General features: G+C 39.8%; 3 protein-coding genes and 1 pseudogene across 3 annotated transcripts; all 4 read left to right on the top strand.

The window, feature by feature from the left end:
* Positions 1–227: 227 nt before the first annotated feature.
* Positions 228–4,672, top strand: LOC147446371 (uncharacterized). Its single transcript, XM_086524698.1, has 6 exons — positions 228–582; positions 659–766; positions 894–1,531; positions 1,619–2,327; positions 4,406–4,478; positions 4,585–4,672. The coding sequence occupies exons 1-6, from the start codon at positions 228–230 to the stop codon at positions 4,670–4,672; spliced, it is 1,971 nt and encodes a 656-aa protein (XP_086380824.1).
* An 11,858-nt stretch (positions 4,673–16,530) lies between these two features.
* LOC147446370 (pentatricopeptide repeat-containing protein At5g27110-like) lies at positions 16,531–16,998 on the top strand. Its single transcript, XM_086524697.1, has one exon. The coding sequence runs from the start codon at positions 16,531–16,533 to the stop codon at positions 16,996–16,998; it is 468 nt and encodes a 155-aa protein (XP_086380823.1).
* A 65-nt stretch (positions 16,999–17,063) lies between these two features.
* On the top strand, positions 17,064–17,447 carry LOC147446369 (pentatricopeptide repeat-containing protein At1g06143-like). The gene has a single exon (XM_086524696.1). The coding sequence runs from the start codon at positions 17,064–17,066 to the stop codon at positions 17,445–17,447; it is 384 nt and encodes a 127-aa protein (XP_086380822.1).
* Positions 17,261–18,237, top strand: LOC147446368 (uncharacterized; annotated as a pseudogene).
* Positions 18,238–19,939: the final 1,702 nt, after the last annotated feature.

Raw genomic sequence — 19,939 nt, 5'->3', positions numbered from 1 at the left:
GGCATCTTTATTTAAAGACTATTGATGGAAAAAAATTGAGTCAAAAGCAATATTATGTCTTTCGCTTACAAATAAGAGATGATACTGTGGAGTGTCTTCTTCGAGGAGGTAGGCTATTACAACAGTATGTCGTGGATGCTTATAGTACTCTAGAGGAGTCACGGCTTTTGTGGATGTGAAATAACCAAAAAAAACTCTGTGGTGAAGTGTACCAAGGATTGGTTGACATGGTTGAGACTAGAGATGGCTTAGAGAGGACTGAAGGTCAAAATGTTGGCCGTAGAATTGTTTTGCCTTCGTCTTTTGTTGGAGGTCCTAGATATATGTGCCAACTATTTCAAGATGTAATGGCAATTGTTCGTAGTAGGGGAAAACCGAATCTCTTCATCACATTCACATGTAATCCAGGATGGAAGGAAATAGATGATGCATTACTACCTGGACAAAGTGTTGTTGATCGTCCTGATCTAACTATACGAGTGTTTTATCAGAAGTTCCAAGATATGATGCATTTACTTATCAAGCAAGCCGTATTTGGGGAGGTGATTGGACATGTTTCAGTGATTGAGTTTCAGAAGAGAGGTCTTCCTCATGCACATATATTGTTGATACTTGCATCCGAATATAAAATTACACTATGACAAGTTGGTTTGTGCAGAGCTCCCTGACAAGAATGTGTTTCCAAAATTATTTGATATAGTGAGTCGTTGTAATGTTCATGGGCCATGTGGTCCTTTGAACCCACGTTCTCCATGTATGGTTGATGGTAAGTGTAGATTCAAGTTTCCACGAACATTTTCTACTTCTACAAATGTAAACGAAAGTGGATATCCTGTGTATATGAGATCGAAGAGATGATGGAAGGTTTGTTACGTCTAAAAATTACAATTTAGATAATCGTTGGGTTGTTCCTTACAGCCCTCTCTTATCACTAAGATACCAAGCCCATATTAATGTGGAGATTTGCTCAATTGTCACTGCCATGAAATATCTTTATAAGTATGTCTACAAGGGACATGATCGAGCCACTGTTGTCCTTCAAGATGGTGAAGGAGCTACTGACGAGATCAAGAGTTATCTCAATGCACGTTATGTTTCTGCATCTGAGGCTATGTGGAGAATATTTGGCTTTGACATGCATAGTGAAAGGCCAGCTATTCAACGATTGCAAGTACACCTTCCATTGCAGAATATGGTCACATTTCAAGATGGTGATGATGTATCACATTTGCTAGATAATGAGCAAAATAGAAAAACTACCTTGATAGAATGGTTTGTTGCAAATCAAAATTATCCTGAAGCAAATAGCTTCACATATATTGACTTTCCAAATGGTTGGGACGTATGGAATAAAAGTCAAAAGGCATGGTCTCCACGACAACAGGGTGTTTCTATTGGAAGAATGTATAATATTGTCCCTACTGCTGGTGAGGTTTATTACCTACGAATGCTTCTCAATATTTTCAAGGGATGTAAGTGTTTTGAAGACTTGCGTATGTATGATGGTTACGTCTATGATACATACAAGGAGGCATGTATAGCTAGAGGATTATTGCAAGATGATGAAGAATGGTCAATTTGCCTCCAAGAGGCATCTTTTTTTCAAAATGAAATGCAGTTGAGACAATTGTTTGCAATCATATTAGTCTTTTGTGAGCCACTTCATCCGGCTGCTCTTCGGGACAAGTTTTCTATTGAATTTTGTGAGGACTATGTTTATGCCCTAAGGATGCGTATTTCAGATGCAAGTGTGCGATTTGATGTGGCAAAAAATCAAGCATTGCTTCATATAGAATGCTTTTTGCAACAACATGGCAAGAGGCTTTGCGATTATATGTTGCCTGCAATAGACTCAACATTGGTATCCTTAACTGAAAATGGTGCTATGGCTGAAGAAACAATGTTCAATGTTGATGAACAGTGTAGTATAGCAGATTATATGGAAACTTCCTTAAATGAGGATCAGCGAGATGCTTATCATCAAGTGCTACAAGCTGTTGACACAAATTCAACAGCTCTTGCATGTGCATCCTCAAGTATTGCAGCTTTGCTTTTGAGTAATGGAAGAACTGCTCATTCTAGGTTTAAGATACCTTTGGAGCTTCACTCTGAAGCAACTTGCAATATAAAGGTAAATAGTCAACTTGCAGAACTTCTAAGGAATTCAGCTTTACTTATATGGGATGAAGCTCCCATGACACATCGCTATGCGTTTGAAGCAGTGGACAAAACTTTAAGAGCTATTATGCAACGAGATACTTTGTTTGGTGGAAAAGTCGTTTTGCTTGGAGTTGACTTTCGACAAATACTACCTGTTGTACCAAAAGGTAGTCGTACAGACATTGTAAATGCTTCGTTGTGTCATTCTCACATATGGAAATACACGAAGATATTGAGGCTTTCCAAAAATATGTGTATAGCTAGTTGATTGCGGTTCAAATTCACTTCAACAAAGTTTTTCCCATTGGGTGCTTGATATTGGCAATGGGGTTATGGATGATGGAGGATACTTAGACAGAGTCAAAATACCTTCACACATGATGCTTCCAGAAAATAGTTTGGCAGATCTCCTAAGCTATATATATGGAGATTTGTGTCATTTGCAAGATCATGCAACTTTTTTCAGAGATCGATCAATACTTGCTCCACGGAATAAAGAGGTGGATTTAATTAATGACTATGCATTGTAAAGAATGCATGGAGATTGCAAAGAGTATTTGAGTGCAGATTCAATTTGTATGTCAGAGGAAAACACACATTTGTACACAATTGAATATCTGAATAGCCTTACTCTTGGTGGTGGTTTTCCACCTCATGCTTTAGTCATGAAAGAAAATGCTCCTATCATGTTGCTGCGCAATTTGGATCCAAGACGTGGATTATGCAACGGAACTAGATTGATATGCAAGCAATTTCATCATAAGGTAATTGAGGCAGAGATAGTTACAGGATCAAATATTGGAGAGAGAGTTTTTCTTCCAAGGATTGACTTTATTATTGGAAGCCATCAGGGGCTTCCATTTCAAATGAAGCGTCGTCAATTTCCAATCAGGCCTGCTTTTGGGATGACTATCAACAAAGCACAAGGGCAAACACATGGAATTCTTGGTCTATATCTTGAGTCATTGATCTTCTCTCATGGACAATTGTATGTTGCAATGTCATGTGTACGAAGTGCAGCTTCTATGAGGATTGTTGTCAATACTGAAAACACTCAATCAGAGTGTTACTACACTCGAAACATTGTATTTAAGGAAGTATTACAACTAGCCAGCTCATAACAATAAGTTCAAATTGACATTGTGGCTCTCACTTAAAGTCAGACACACTTGATGTTAAATTTTATTCATATCTCTTAGATCAAAGTATTTCCCACAGATGGATCCTTGAGGCAGTGCCTCCTATGTAGTGGGTCACATCACTGAATTCATTCGAGGTATTTATCTTATTTTTTAAATTAGTTTATTATTAACTTGACCTATTATTTTCTTGAGAAGATTGTCTTATACATTGACTTACTCTGTTGAAGATCCACCACAATGGAGGGGAAGAGTTCCTGCTACATTTTTGGTGATCTTATTTTATCAAACTCATATTATATTGTAAGAGTTTTTATATATGATATATTTGTAGTTTTAAGCTTTTATTGCTCTACATAATTCATGGATTCCTTTGCAGAGATCACTCCCATCGAGGTTTTATCATCGTAGGTGTTTATGAAATGTTATACTTAGGTAGAGATATGTCCATGGAAGTTCTTGGATATTACCATGTTTCCTTTTCTTCGAACCACGAGCATCGTCAAATTCAAGTTAATATTTGGTTTGTGAGTGATGAGAGGCCAGTCAATGCACAACAATTGGGGGTTGTTGGAGACCGTACTACACCATATCGATTGAGGATATTTACTCAAGTTGAAACACCACCCTGTATCTTGCAAAATGTATACAACATAGGTTCTTGGACTTATAGAATCCCTAACGTGGTCTCTCGAAGGCTACACTTTGAATAACTATTTTGTATTGTCTCTTTGTGAAGTTGTGAAATTTCAAAGTCTTTTGAATTGCTTTCATTCCTCTCTCTCTCTCTCTCTCTCTCTCTCTCTCTCTATCTTAAATCCTTCACTAAAACAAAAGAAAGAAGGACATGATTCTCTACGGCATGATCGTCAACTATACTTTTTAATCTATTTCATATTTGTTCCTCTTAAACTTCCAAATCTGTGCTGTTAGAGCAGATCATAAAGAATGGCACGATACATCATGGTTTCGTACACCCTCAATGATGTACCTACTTATATTAGAGGTATATAAATGTAAAATCTTATTTTTGTTACTTAATTTTACCATGAATGAGAACTTATTGGCCTTTATTTGTATGCTTACACGTATAACATTTTTTCTAGATCCTCCATTGTGGAGGGGTCCTGCATATGCTGAGGATATTGTTCGTATTATCGAGGATTTTGAGATCCTTCGGTGCGTATAGCTCGAACTTGAATCCATATGACGTTAAATGTGTTGTTACTTTTTATGTATGAATGGTTGGTTGTTATTTTCATTGCAAGCTTCAATATTATTGCAGACATTCTGTCTTGGCATTATATGAAGCACGATATTTTAGAAGTGTTGTAGGTTATTATCACATAGAGTTTGATATAGATGATATGTGAATAACTGTACGAGAGTTAGGTATGCAACGCCCTCTCAATTGCAACTTTTCATACGGTCCCTATGGAGTGAATGAATGGATGTTTAGAATCTATTCTTTGGATGAATCACCTCGACGCCTCGGTCGCAGTGTTCGACGTGTCGGACCTTGGATCTTGAGAGTTTCAAGTAGAGTGTGTCATAGGCTCAACTTCTCTAGATGATTGAACACTTTGATCCATTGTGTGTTAATCAAGTGTTACTATTGGATTAATCAAGTGGGTTTTTATCTACTACATAGGCTAATGTGTGTGTGTGTGTGTGTGTGTGTGTGTGTGTGTGTGTGTGTGTGTGTGTGTGTGTGTGTGTGTGTGTGTGTGTGTGTGTGTGTGTGTGTGAGAGAGAGAGAGAGAGAGGGAGAGAGATTTGCGAATTGCTAATGTAGGTTAACATGGGTTATAATGTATTGGCTATTCTCCCAATACATATAAGGATGCTTATATATTTGAAAGTTAAGGAAGAGTACATTTGTCAAGGATATGGTACATGGTGTTGGTGGCATCATTGGGTGTATTCGTATGCTGATGGGTGGTATGAAAATTGTGGATGGTTAAGCATTACACTATGCAAAGTGTCACAAATATTGAGCGAAATAAAATTGATGAGACTCCTACAAGAACTAAATATGGTTGATATTTATTACATCAATGTTTGTGGTTGTGATATTCAATTGGGAAAGATATATCACAATCACAAATCTTACATTTCGGATGAAGAGTTTCAAATTTTGAAACTAATTGTGAAGTTTATCAATGTGGTATATTGGAGTGATCCTCATCCGTCCAGTTATAGAGTAGAATATGAGTCGTTGTAAACAAAAAATTTGAGGTTGTTGTAAAGACTTTGAACTAATGAACCTCTTGACACTTTTTGGCATGACAATTAATAATTGAAGTGTTCGTATTGCGCTTATACTTTTTTAAAGTGTTTAAGTGGCCATGTTGATCATCTCTCTCTCTCTCTCTCTCTCTCTCTCTCTCTCTCATTTGAAGCTTTGAGTACTAATGTTGTCTTCTTTTCTTGCAGCCAATTAAATGGCCCACGAAATTGTGAATATTTTTCCAAGTGTAAAAAAAATTTATTGTCGATGCCTTTGAAGAAAATTTGTTACCTGCTGAACGGGGATGGCAATGGGCATGGGAGGTGATTGAGAAAAACTACACTGTTTAGGGATCATTTGTAGATGAAGATTTGGACACGATTTACATCAAGTTGGTTGATTTCTATTTCTTTCCCAACATTAGGCTCATGCTCTTAAAGCAAGAGCTTGGGTTGATTCGTCATTACAAGATTTACTTGAGCTGGGTTCAAAAGATTTAAGAGAAGTTTGTAGAGCTCCAGCGCAATATCTTGATCCTGTTGAAATAGCACGACTTAGAGTGCTATGCAGATATGTTCTTGAGCCTTTTTGGCAATAATGTAAACTGTTTTTTTTTTAAAATATGTCTCTTCAGTCATGTGCTTTTATGTGATCTCTCTCTCTCTCTCTCTCTCTCTCTCTCTCTCTCTCTCTCTATGCAAAATGGGTTAAATGTACCAGGAGTAGTTTAAAGGGGCCAAAGACAGAAAGTGTCGATCGTGTGACTGTCGATCGTGTGTGTCATTGAGAAATGTATAAAGATGCACACAAACAAACACATATAGAGTGAGGTGGTCAGCGCAAGCAAGGCCCGCCGGTAGGCGGGGCGCGTGAGCTAGTGACTACAAAGGCAAAGAGAAAAGTATAATTTTTAAGAATCACCAATGAGAAAAGTTTCACGGTCTCAAGGTAGTGTACACCTCAAGTCCAAATTCCACACGCGTGCAGCAATGCCAAAAACTACACACGCAATCACAAGAGCGCTTTTGCATGAGGCCTAGTGCTACTAGGCTCGTAACTAGGTTTGCACTAATTGACTCACATTCTCACGTTGCTACATTCAATTGGAGCAGTGGAACGGCTCTCACAAAATGCAACTTGACCTCAAAGAGATCAAGTTGCCAAACCTGGTTTTGTTGGAAGGGAGCAGTAGAACTACTTCCCGTGCGAAACTGCCCTAATATAAAATTTTACCTTCCATCTTACGTGCATAAATTCAAGCTGGCTGGTTGCCAACGAATAATATCTAGTACAACAATGAGTCATGACAGGTTTATCTCTAGCCTCCAGCAACCATGCATTGGCAAAAATTTCGCAATATTGGAAGTAAGATGGCCGTAGTGTTTTCCTGTAAAGTGCACTGTTGCTCAATGAGATGGTGGTGAAGCAGTCATTAAGTAGGTGGTTGCATCATCACTTTAGGCTCTCATCCCTCTGATAGCATCTTCATAATCTCCACCAGTGGTAGCATACGCTGCAACCCACTCCATTCTTGCACTTCTTCATCTTTGCATCCAAATGCCACATACAATATGTATGTTCGCACTTGAGAAATACAAGCTCCCCTGCAAAAAGGCCTTTTTGCTTATCTCATACAAAAGTAAGGTCATTCACATTTGCAATATTGTCATGCAAGTTCTGCAAAAACCACACCCAATTGTCCTCATTCTTTGCATCCACTAGACCAAATGCATTTGGAAATAGAGCGCCCATTGCATGTCAACGAAGCTCCAAGTTACTTACTCGTTGGGAAAGTGCCATCAAGCCCAACAAACCTACAACAATGAGCAAACACCATCATCCATGCTCCAAATGCTAGATACATGCAAAAAAAGCAACCTTCATGTGCGCATTATTGCAAATTGGCTATAGTACTGGGATTGCTTGCTACAAGCCCATTACAATACGATTGAAGCTTTCCATATGCTTTGGCATGGTCTCCATGCATCTCGTTCAATGCAATTTGTTTGGCTTTCCAAGCAACCTTAAAAGAAATGGAAACCCTCGCAACATCCTGTTGAAAATCTACCAATAGATCCTTCGGTCTATAGCATGCATGATCCCTCAATTTCTCTATATACTTCAAGTTGCATACAGTACCACCACAATTATGTACATCATGAAATGTCTTGACCTCGCAAGAAGGTCCCCAAGAGAGTAAAGACGCATGCAAGCACCACATATATACATCCATCTACCTTGCATTCTAGTACGATCAGACTTGGCAATTAGTGACTCCACATGCGACTTCGTGACTAACCATTGCACGGAGCACATCCAAGGATTGACACCAATATGCATAAGACCTGTGTGGGTACTCTCTTCATCTACATTAGACTCTTTAACATGAGGCCAAAATCTATCATAGCAAAGCTAGGAATAAGCAATCCACAATACAACAAAAAAACGTTTAGGCGTAGATCAGAGATTGGCATATGCAGACCTGTGTGTTCGCCATGGAAAGTCCAGCAAGATCGATCCTTAGCAAAGTAGCGTGCAAGAGAATTGAAGCTACAACCTGGCTACGGTTCGCAGGTAGGCCAAATTTGCGTGTACATAATAACTAGTCTTGCTTGGGAATTTTTACCTCGACTCCATAGATCCGGCTGGAGGAATGGTGAGAGGACAGCCGTGCCACTTGGTGCACCTCTATTGGCCAGAGAGAAAAACCAGCGCTAAAAAGTAAAACATGCTTTTCAAAAGGTCAATTAAGTACTTCACTTCTACAAACAATAGCGAAACCGGAATAGGTATTACCTCTTGGGCAGACATCTGGAATCGGGAGGAACACCGCTGGAAGTCTCATTCTGAGCTGATTGAGCGCTATCAGTTGCTTCCGTGGGAGCTCACCCTTGTAGATACTCGCAAGGCTCTCTTCCCCAGAAATCAGGAGTGGTCTTTGGGGCTCAAGGACCCCCCTCCCCCCCCCCCTCGTCTATATGTAACACGGGGTCGAACTCAAGGGATCAAGGGTGGGAGTTAAATCGACCGTTCAATTTGATTCAGGAGACCTTTCGAATTTTGGGGGCACAAAGGAAAGCGACATGCAAAAAGTAATCCGCCTAACTGAACGCGCCCAAATCCTCCTGCGCCGAAAAGCTCTGCCGACAAAATTTGCGCGACCTGCGGGGAACCTGCGCGAAGTGCAGAGCCTGCATTACACAGTCGGGTTGCATAACCTGCGCGACACTGCGCCAAACCTGCGCGACACTGCCCTGCTCGACACTGCGCGATACTACATTACACAGCCTGCATTACACACAGTCGGGCATGCAGCTTGCGCAACACTGCCTGCTCGAACTGCAGAGCCAGTTTTACACACAGTCGGGCATGCATAGTGCGACCTGAGGGTGGCCGAAAAAAATCCGTGAGGTACTGCTGTGAAACCTGCACCAAGGACTGTCAAATGCTGCGTAACCTGCTTGACTGCATACGACGAACCTGCACGACTGAGTGAAACTCGTATGCTGTCCTCATTCAGAGATATGCTCTCCATGTGAGGCAAGGTGCTATCGTATGCCGAGATTCCTGCTTGACTGTTTCTGCCGAACCTGCACGAAAGTTGGTCATTGTGAGTGCTCTCATTTCATGCATTGTGAAAGAGTACTTTAAGCTATTGTTAATACAGTGAATTAAAACCAGAAATACCTCTAAGCAGCAAATGAAATGAGGGTCAACAGTGTTAGAATGTGGTTGAGGGTTGAATCATGCTTCTACAGAAATTAGAGGTGTATATATAAAAGACTGTCTGGCATGGCTTGCATATCACCCAATTTTGGAATCGTTCACACGATCATTGAAGAAAGATATTAAGCTGTCAATGTTGAGTTCTGATCGTTGTTTTGCATTTATCGCATATGTTTGCCAATGATGTGTATGTTGTGAGGAATTTTTGAAGGAATAGAGGCCCTGTGTCTAGTATTCTTAAAGCATATGTTGGCCTTAGCACAACAATCTTTATGGGTCTATGCTCGTCCCTCTTCACCGGTCACGTCTTTATGATTCTTTCTTGCTGAGCATCTGAAATCTGTCATAGGTGTGCAGAGATTGCATCAAAGCCCAGGGTCGATTCTGAGTAATTTCAAAGGTGTGTAGAGATTACTTTCACCGGGATTACAAATATTTGTGGATGCTACAAAGCTTTGAGAAAATACAGTAACAAAACATAAAAGGTACTAGATGCTACTTTCTTCTTCTTTTAGAAGCTACATTTGCACACACAACCATAGTCAAGGCACACTAGTTAGATTTTGCATGAGGAGAATGATGTTTTCTTTTTTTCTACTAAATATAAAAAAATCCCACCTATCGGTGAAATTTTCTTTTTTTTTAAAACAAGGGGCATAGCGGGCATTCCATCAAATTATGAGGATATTTCTGTAATTTTTCCTAATTAATCACATGACCATCGCAGCATATAAAGTACTAGTTTAACTTGATGCCAAGAAAAGGTGCACAATTATTTTTGAAATGGAAGGGGCATATAGGATAGTTTTGTCAAAATATGAGTAATTTTTCCTATTTATAAATACCCATATATTACATGACCGCTACAAAATATAAAGTACTAGTTCAGTCTTATGCCAAGAAAGAAAAGAGAGAGACCTAGAGAGAATTTAGAGAGGGAGCCTGGAGGGACAAGGATTTCTTGCCATGTGAAATTCCCTTCCCCATTTTATTATGTACTAAATTGTTGTTGCAAGCTTGGGAAGTTTGGAATTTACATGTACATTATAACAAGGGTGTGTAGGGAATTTTCAAAATACAAGGGCCATATATGACATTTTCTCATTCCCTATTTTTGAATACCCAAATGTCAAGACCACTGCAAAATATAAAGTACTAGTTCAATTTGACACAAAGAAAGAGAAGAGAGAGAGAGAGAGAGAGAGAGAGAGAGAGAGAGAAAGAGGTTTGAAGGTTGAGGAGACACCCTGTCAATTGAAGTTAGAGGGGCTCTGCATGCATGCATGCTCCATACTACATCCTCTCCTTTGCCCTCTGTAGCAAGATTTACCTTTCCTCTTGGGCTTCCTAAAGGGAAGTGCTGATGGGCCCTCTGCTATTTCCCTTGGGAGCAACTCAAATGGCTCTAAAGAGATTCCTCAATCCTCTCTTCAAAACCTCTTTGGAACCAGGTATGTCTTCACATCATCTTCAGAGTTCCCCTTGGAGATCCTGTGACTTGAGTAACCAGAATGGTGTGTAGGGGAATTATGAGCAGGGATCTAAACATGCTTTTCCCCCTTTGTCCTGTAATCATCTAAGGACTAGTGGTTATGCAGAACAACGTCATGATCCTAGGCCTATATAAGCGCTAAGGTTTGCAATCAAAATGTATGATATCAACTGGAAAATTTGGAGCTTGTTACAATTAGCTATGATGAGCTTGATGCATGGCATCATCAACACTAGGAGAGGGTTGTTGTAGACTTATGTCATGGACCAAAGACCTTCAATGGAGTTTTTAAAAATTGGATTGCTATCAATTGGGAAAACAAGAATGTAATCCCTCAGCACATCTAATACCAACCTAAAAATTTCCACCTCTTCTTCTTTGAAGATGCAAATAGTGTGCCACCAAGTTTTATCTTTAGTCTACTTAAATGACTTTTTCTCTCTTTGAATTGGCCATTGAAGGGAGCAAAGGTAAACAAGAGTAAAAGGATCAATATTACAAAGATGGTAGTAAGATATGTCAAAGGATCCAATAACACCCTATCAATGAGGTTATTTTTTGAATTGCCAAGTATCCCAAACGATTCATGAGAGATATTACAAGACCAAAGCGCCTTAAGATGGGTCTCAAATGTCTTCAAAAGTGAAAGAGAAAAGTCTTTATGGAAGATAAAGAGTACATTTTAAGGTCTAAATGTGAACAAAAAAAGATGTTATCTTCATAAACACATAGGAGGTTCTCTCGAGAATCCAATGTATTTTTACGAAACCAAAATGACCCTAAAACAGGTTCTAAATGCTTCAAATAGAGAGTAGGTTGGATGGTTTAAAGGAAAGGTTAAAAAGGCCAACTTGCAACATACAAAGTAAAGCTAACTCAAGAAAGGTAAGTGGTAGCTTTTAATTAAAGAAGCCAAAAACTCATAAAAAAAAGGGAGAAAGGGCGTTTTTGCATGTAGAGGCTCTCTCTCTTAAAGAAGCAAAAAGACACGGAATCAGGATAGCTCTTCGCCATAACTTGAGCTTTGATTGTCAGAATTGTGCAACCCAGGACCCTATTCAAAGCTCTCTTTAAGCTTTATGCATCTAAGGTTAAAAAGGAGATGATGAAAAAGAAAGGAGAAAAATGTTTTTTCAAGGAGATGCATTAGGAAAATTTGGAGGTCATTTAGAGGGCCATATCAAAGAGAGAGAGAGAAAAGAGCACATCCAATGAGCGTCAAGGCTACGCAACGTAGAAATCACATGGAAAGAGACGAGAAAATAGGGAAATACTATATAAAATTTAGCAAATATCAGAGTATAGCATCGTAACTTGTTCCTTTACCATGTTGGTAGATGCATATGTGGTCTCGTTGCTAAGATCTTCTGATGGTCATTAAGGTATTGAAAGACTCGGGGGGGTCACTCACAAATATGAAAGCGTAGCACGTGGGTTCAACAGAAGGAGTTTTTTAAATACCTTATTTTTACACTTTTTATAGACAGAAGGGTATCATTTAAGGGGGGTATTCACTGATTGAATAGAGAAAGGGTGTGTTTTATGCACGAAAAATTCACAGATAAGGGATTTTATAAATAGGCTTTGAACGCACATGATATGCAAGATTTACATATAGTGAACCCCCCGAGTTGAAAGATGGCCATTAGCCCAACAAGAAATTGGCCACACATACCCTTTTTCCTCCATTGGCATTCTTTCAAAGCAAACTCTCCCTCCACTAAAACTATTTCCTTACTTACTCAGAGCTATGGCTTCCATGTCTTCTCGCCCGAGAAGCTCTAGGGGTTTTCTACTCTCACACAAATTAGCAACACTTTCACTTTGCTGAGAAGGGCATGCAGTAGTGTAACTTCAATTTCAATCTCAAACTCCATAAGTGCAGAGAACCAATGGCTCAAACAGATAATAAGCAGAGGTTTGTGGGTTCTGATGCAACCAAGAAGAAGCCAAAGGTCTAATGTTATAAATGTTTTTTGCTCAGCATGGAAGGCCGGAGTGCTAGATTTCAAAGTTGAAGTTGGCAGGATATCTGTAAAAGAGGTCCTTGTTTAGCACGTATTCACCCATTCGAATGTGATTACAAACGATGGAATGTGTCAGTGGTACATCAACCATGATGTAATTGTAGGTAATTTTCATAAGCCGTATTTGATTTTCTATTTTTACTTATTGGTTCTCTTAGCTTAACTTTGCTTATATATTTTACGGATGTTTATCCTCGAGGCGTCCACTAAGAAATATGTAAGATAACACGTGCAAACAACATAAGGGTATTTTATTCAAATTTCACTTATAGAATTTATTTTACAGAGGCGGTTTATTATTTGTGGGCTTTTTCTCGTAGAAGGGGCTTTTTAATTTTATAATTCTTAGGACTGTGGAGAGAGTTGATGTCTCTTGGCTAGATAGAGTTATTATTTATGTCGGTATTTATTTGTAGCCATGTAGAATGTTTAGATGTTGAACATTTATAAAATGAATTGAAATGGTCACAACTTGAGCTACTTTACTTAAAAAATCTATATTTGAATAGCATAGAAGTAATTTCAATACACTATTTTCTTATAGTTGGAACATATGCTTTCTACATTAAAATCTTTCTTAAATAGTTTCTTGAATATATATATTTATACGATGGGTTTTATCAATTAGACCTAAAATTTACATAATGGATAATTTAATGCACTCAAAACACTTACATATGGTTTTTAAAATGGCCTCTTGTTCACATGTGATGAATGGTGTTTTCTCTAAGTGCCATGGGTGTTTATTCCTCCTCTTATGAGGAATGGGAGCCTAAGGAGTGCATTATAGGCTTCTTCTTTATGGTTTATGCTCACATCGGCTCTCTATAGTATTCTGGTAGAACCAGCAAGATCCTGGCAGATGAAGGAATATTCTTATACGATTAATTCTATCAACTCAAATTGGGAAATAAGAAAGGCACATTGGTGAAAGTTCCTCTATCAATCGATTAGAATACTATGGATTGGCCAGTTCTTGATGACACAATGGTAAAGGCATTGCACAATAAGCTTTATAAGGACATTCACAAGTCACGTCATAACTCTGTACCCACCAAACTAGTTAGACTTGTAAACTTTTGTCCTGTTGGTCTATTTGTAGAGTTGTTTCACGATTCCTAAAACTATGTTTATGTGCAAATGATTTCATCAATTTTTTTGTGATAAGCTTCTTGACAGAGTATGCTATGTGAAGGAAGAGAATGACATAAGGTGTGAGATCGCACTTGACACTCTAGTTGTCAAGTAGATGATTTTGCGAGTCAATCACTTTTAATCTCCTTTTGGTATAAGCGTTCACAAATGATCATAGGTAACTACATTGCTATTGACGAAGTGTCTGTAGGTTTGGAGAACAATCATGTTATAGATGTGGAAGTGCTTGATAGAGATCACAGCTTGCTGGTGGTGATTACAATAAGGACAATCTTTTGCAATTGCGCCATGATATAGTGAAAGAGTCAATGGACAAGGACCTATCAAATTGTAGCTTCTTCTTAGCTGGCCGTAAAGATGCGGCGTAGGGAGAAAGATTTTCTGTCCAAAGAACTTGGTGGCTAGGTGGAGATTATGCTAATGCAATACAGCTTCTTGTGAACACGATTGTATTCCTTTCGACTTTCAATATATGAAGTATTCTTGATGGCGTACTGTCAAAGGTGTGGTCAATGAATATAATTATTCTCCAATTACTTTTCTTTAGTATAAAGTGTTCAATGCCATTGATCATCTCTCTCTCTCTCTCTCTCTCTCTCTCTCTCTCTCTCTCTCTCTCTCTCTCTCTCTCTCTCTCTCTCTCATAATCAAAAATTCATCTTGGTTCATTAAAAAGTACAAACTCGAAGGTAGACAAGGGACTTGAATACAGTAAGTATGGAATTAAAATGTCCTCAAGGTAAAATTCATTGACATGCCCTTCAAAAGAGGGTGGTGAGATGGCTGTGCCTAGTGGATTTAGGTCTCTCTTTTCAGGAGTGTCATCTATTAATAGTGTATTAAGGATGTGGTTGAATGGTTTGTACAAATCAAAACTTTAGCTACATGGCATACTATGTCGACGAGTGGCACAAAAATATTGGTGTTGCATTGAAGACCATTTACAACTCTGACACGTGGAAGAAGAAATTGAAAAAATTCTTTAGTGCGAGGACGAACAACAACTCTTCAATAGCCCATCCGATATGTGCGCAACTCTTGGTAGTTGGTATGCACATCATAAAGCTATCATAACATCAGTAATCCATTGATGTCCAAAATAATTATAATGTGTAAAAGTTGTGAAGAACATTTATGTAGTTAAAAATTGGAACGGCTATTTTGCTTTATTTTTATAGATATCACCGGAACAACCATATCTACTGGTAGCAAGGGTCCATATTGGCTTTCGATAAGGTTGTCGTTGTTGTTGTCATTGTCCTCTGCATTGTCAATGTCTACCTCCTCCTATCTCTCTTTTTGCTCAGTTTTGCTATGTTTTGTATCCATGTCTTCAATTTTAGGTTGCTCATCATCAACCCCTTCCTTAGTAATTCTTGCCATCCCATGAATTCCTTCCTTGGCCTTGTTTGGATCACCTTCATTGCAAATCTCCTCTATGGGCTTTTGTGCCTCCTTACCCAATTGCTCAACATCAATTGGATTCTTTTGCATGTGCCTTTTTACTTTCACACCCCCACAACCAGCACCTTCCATGCCCTTGTTTGGCCTGTGTGCATCCTCAACCCTTTCATCTAGGGTTGACATCCCCCTCGGCCCTTTGTGGTTCCACTGTATGTGATGCGGGAGCCTGTGGTGGTTCCTTGTCAGCCATTGTTATTTTGATTCTGCAGTCGTTCACAAAGCTATCTTTGGATCCTAATACTCTGGGCTCTGACATGGTCAGGTGCTATATTAGACTTCCCCAATATCGTTGAAAAAATTTTGATGTGTAATTTTGTAGAGCACTTTACAAAGTTGAAAGACCATAGAGTGAGGAATCTTTTATATACAAAACCAAACTTGATTCAATGCATTGCGAGATGTCTACCTTTGACATTAAAGAGGTTAATGCAAAGAAATTCTGTAGCACAATGTTCTGCATGGATGGGGGGTATACAAATTGGCGAGCGAGTATTTTTGAGCAAGTCCCTTTAGAAATTCTTTATAATCATGAAGAACTATATCATTATAAAAGGAAATTTAAGTTTAATTTCCTTCCTTCCATTAACGCACCAAGCATTCCACATCCTTTTCAATATGCTCACTAGTAATGATCATGTTATGCATGTCCCTCATTATATTCTCACCGCAAAAATTTGGCTACTTTTTGTGGGTGCCTTGGGTTGAGGCATCGTTGTAGCATGTACAACAAGTCACTTGTCTTATTAACATTAAGACTGGTTTCAAAAAAACATGATCTTCAATTGTATCTTGAAAGTAGCTTTGACTCATGTGCGTATGACAATGGACCCTTTGTTTTTGCAATATATCCATCCCTTGCCCTGCCTTTGTAATTTTTATAATTGAATACATCGATTCAAATATTGTTCTTTCAAAAAAAAAAAGGCACATTGACATGGATCTTGCTTCTATTCGAGTAGTAGTTCTCAACTCCATTTCCTTCTAGGTGTTTTGGATTCTAGTAGTTTTTCTGGCATTTACACTTTTCCCCATTCCGTGGATAGGCTGCGTGCCAATGTCAATGCTAAGAGCAGCAAGGGCCACGTGCCAGAGGGAGGGAAAGGGGCTCGACTCTCAAGAGAAGTTGATGTACATCAAATGTATGGTTTTTGTGGCAGCGTTGCAGATGCTCAAGCCACGTTCAATGTCATCCAAACACCGAATGTGCACTCACACAACATTCTTATTCATGCTTATATTGCTCTCAATGGGCATTTCAAAGATGCGATCAATGTTTTTGAGTCTATGTCCAAAAGAAATGTTGTGTCATGGACCACCATTATATCTTCTACTACACAACAAGGCTTCTATGCAGAGGCTATGATGCTCTTCCATAGAATGGAAAGTGCAGGATTTGCCCCGAATATGATTACATTCATAAGCATTCTTGAGGCATGCACTACCCAAGAAGAAGGTTGTGAGATTCATCACTCACTTGTATTGAGAGGATTTGAAGCAGACACCATAGTGGCAACTGCCCCTATCACAATGTATGGAAGTTGTGGTAGCTTGACAAATGCGAGATATATATTTACCACTATGCCTAAGAGAAACGTCGTGTCTTAAGGTGCAATTATTACCAAGCTCACCGAGAACAATAGGCCAGAAGAAGCACTAGAAATTTTGTTCAGATGAGTAAACAGCTTGTGGTACACAACAAGGTAATGTACATCTGTGCATTCAATGCTTGTGCTTGTTTTGGAGCCCTGCGCCAAGAAGGCCAGAGTGTCCATATGAAGATGATTGAAGAAGGGTTTGAGCAAGACATTGTTGTTGGGAATGTTCTTATCACCTTGTATGGACGATCTGGTGATCTAGAAAGTGCAATGATCATATTCAGGAAAATGAGGAAGAGGGATTTTGTTTCATGGTCTGCCATCATTTCAGGATGTGCACAAATTGGAGATTCGAAGGAATTGTTGAAGCTCTTTAATCAAATAAAACTGGAAGGGTTTGAGCCCCACACTTCCACACATGTTTCAGTTCTTGATGCGTGTTGCGATTTAATCAAATGAAATTGGAAGGGTTTGAGTCCCACACTGCCCCACATAGCCTACTCCTCCGTCTTTGACACAACCTTTCACTCCCTCTGCTTGCTGCCTTGCTTCGAGCATCCTTTCCTCTCTGTCTCTTGCTCCCCCTCTGACACATACACCTTCTTTGACCTACGACATCTTTTATTTGAAAGAAGAGTATTGCTTGCCTAGCTTTATGCTGCCTCTGCCTCGGCCTCTCCCTGCATGGTGTTTATTATGCAAGCGATGTGAATACAAGCCATACACTTGCTCTTCATCCTCAAACTCATCCAGCCCTAGCCTCCTGTAGTTAACGCAAGCGAGCGAAACCCTCTGTCCGGACCACGTCCACGGTTGGACTGATGGCCACCTTGGCGACGAAGCAGCTTGCAAAGGAAGGCGCAGGCCCAGAGCTGGCAATTCTGGTGGCATTGTGATACCTGTCGAAATCAGTCCGCGCCGGCGCGGAACGGTTCCTGCAGGTTCACGATTTACAACGCAGCAGGTCGGCTCGACTCTCAAGGGAAGCGACTCTATGACCTACTACATGTGGCAAGCCCAAAGTCAGCAATGTGGGCAGAGAAATTTCGGTTCAGGAGGATCTTGCTGGGCTTGACATCTCCGTGTATAATGGGAGGGTTGCATCCCACATGCAGAAATTCCAAAGCTCTGGCTGTGTCCCCTACTATCTTGAACCTCTTCTTCCAATCCAGACGCTTAGGGTAGCCTTTTCAAACAAGGCCTCCTGCAAGCTCCGATTTTGCATGCATTCATACACCAGAAGCCTTAATCTTTTGCAATGAGTATGTATCAATAGAATGAAAGAATCCAGCCAAGATAAAGACTGAGAGCGAAGCGAAGTATCATTTGTGTGCATTTGCATGATAACAACGAGGAAGGGTGCTATCAAACAGGTCGTGGACTCACAGTTTTGGATCCAGGAGACGGAATCGTCCAGGACAGTAGATGGAGTGGTGCACACTCTGCCTTTCGAGCCTTCTCCTCTCGGCTTTCAGCGCTGCAATAGACGTCTCATTCGCAAATCTCTCTTGACAGCGTAGTTGCTGTCTCTGGTGGCATCAATTCATACTCTCTTCCCTCTTTTGCTTGATCAATGAGTACAATAGCCAAGAAGGCTTACCACATAAGGCGAATCAAGACCACTGCAGATAAAAAGCAGTGGTGTCTCCAGGTCCATGCATCTTGCAAGACGCGCACAGAGAAGAAGCCAGGCCGCAATACCATGATCAGCTGGTTCTCTCTCTCTCTCTCTCTCTCTCTCTCTCTCTCTCTCTCGCCATGAAGACCAAAGTAGAACGTTTTTTTGTGTTCTGAAAGTGAGAGTTCGTCGCATTTTTGGGTTTTTGAAGGATCGCTCGCGTACTGCGCTTGCACTCGGATCGCCCCATTGCAGCATTGCAGATGTGTGTGATATGCGCAACAAGCCACGCAAAGAAGCCTCCAAGCAATCCAAGCAAGGAGCTTGTGAACCTAGTTCCGGCTCCCGCATGCGCGTCTCGCACTGCGTAAGCCTGCTCATGCATAGATTGAACAAAACCAAGAGCTGGATAATTGCAATGCCTCACCCTCATCCACCAAACTAAAAAATCACCCTACTCTCATGACCCTTCCCCTCCCTGGTCTGTTGCTGCAACCATTCCGCGCCCGCGCGGAATGGTTGCAGCAACAAACCAGGGAGGGGAATTAAGGTCGGGCGCGGAATGGTTGCAGCAACAAACCAGGGAGGGGAATTAAGGTCATGAGGGTAGGTCATCACTTTTTAAAAAATCGGTTACAAAGAGGGTAGGGTCACACAGATAGGGTCAATCCTTTTTAAAAAAGAAGAATATTACCAGAATACCCCTCTAATTTGTGAAAATTTTCAAATTACCCCTCAAATTTCAAGAATTCCCAAAACATCCCCAATATTTTATCATAAATTCCCAAAATTTCCTTCAAATTTTCCAAAATTCCCAAAATACCCCTGGTTGCTAGATTAAAATTTTCCAAAGATAAATTGATTTTCTATGAATACAAGATGTTAAAACTAGAATTTGAGTTGGTTATGTAGGCCTTGGAGATAAATTGGTTTGTTGTTTTTAGACATAACAACCTTTTTTAACGAGGTAATTTGTGATAAATTACATGCTAAGCACTCCATTAAAACGAATCTCAATTGCTAAAAAGAAATAAAGAGTAGAAAATCTTGAACAATCCAACACAAAGGGTATATCGGGAAATTTTGAAATTTGAGGGATATTTTGGAAATTTCCACAAATTAGACTCAGGGTATTTTGGTATTTTTTCCTTAAAAAAACGTCAAGCAAACTAGGGATCTATTGTAGCATGTAGTGCCACAGGAAAGGAAAGCAGCGCCACATGCATATAATTCAATAGTGTGCCTCTTGGTAAAATGATGGCGAGGCGGCATGATGTTGAGGTATTTATAGTGGATGACAGTACAACGACACATGCAATGTGATGGCAAGCAA

The sequence above is a fragment of the Adiantum capillus-veneris genome, chromosome 12 (genome assembly GCF_014529385.1).
Source record: "Adiantum capillus-veneris isolate H3 chromosome 12, ASM1452938v2, whole genome shotgun sequence".
Classification (NCBI taxonomy): Eukaryota; Viridiplantae; Streptophyta; class Polypodiopsida; order Polypodiales; family Pteridaceae; genus Adiantum; species Adiantum capillus-veneris.
Note: the sequence above shows the minus strand (reverse complement) of the source record. Positions and strands in the feature narration are given on the sequence as shown.

What these genes read in the sequence shown, in the direction of transcription:
- LOC147446371 (XM_086524698.1), top strand. Translation starts at nt 228, where the DNA reads ATGGTTGAGACTAGAGATGGCTTAGAGAGGACTGAAGGTCAAAATGTT. An exon ending in TCTATGATACATACAAGGAG is followed by an intron (nt 1,532 to 1,618) that starts GCATGTATAGCT and finishes AATGAAATGCAG; the next exon opens with TTGAGACAATTGTTTGCAAT. An exon ending in ACTACCTGTTGTACCAAAAG is followed by an intron (nt 2,328 to 4,405) that starts GTAGTCGTACAG and finishes CATTTTTTCTAG; the next exon opens with ATCCTCCATTGTGGAGGGGT.
- LOC147446370 (XM_086524697.1), top strand. Translation starts at nt 16,531, where the DNA reads ATGTATGGTTTTTGTGGCAGCGTTGCAGATGCTCAAGCCACGTTCAAT.
- LOC147446369 (XM_086524696.1), top strand. Translation starts at nt 17,064, where the DNA reads ATGAGTAAACAGCTTGTGGTACACAACAAGGTAATGTACATCTGTGCA.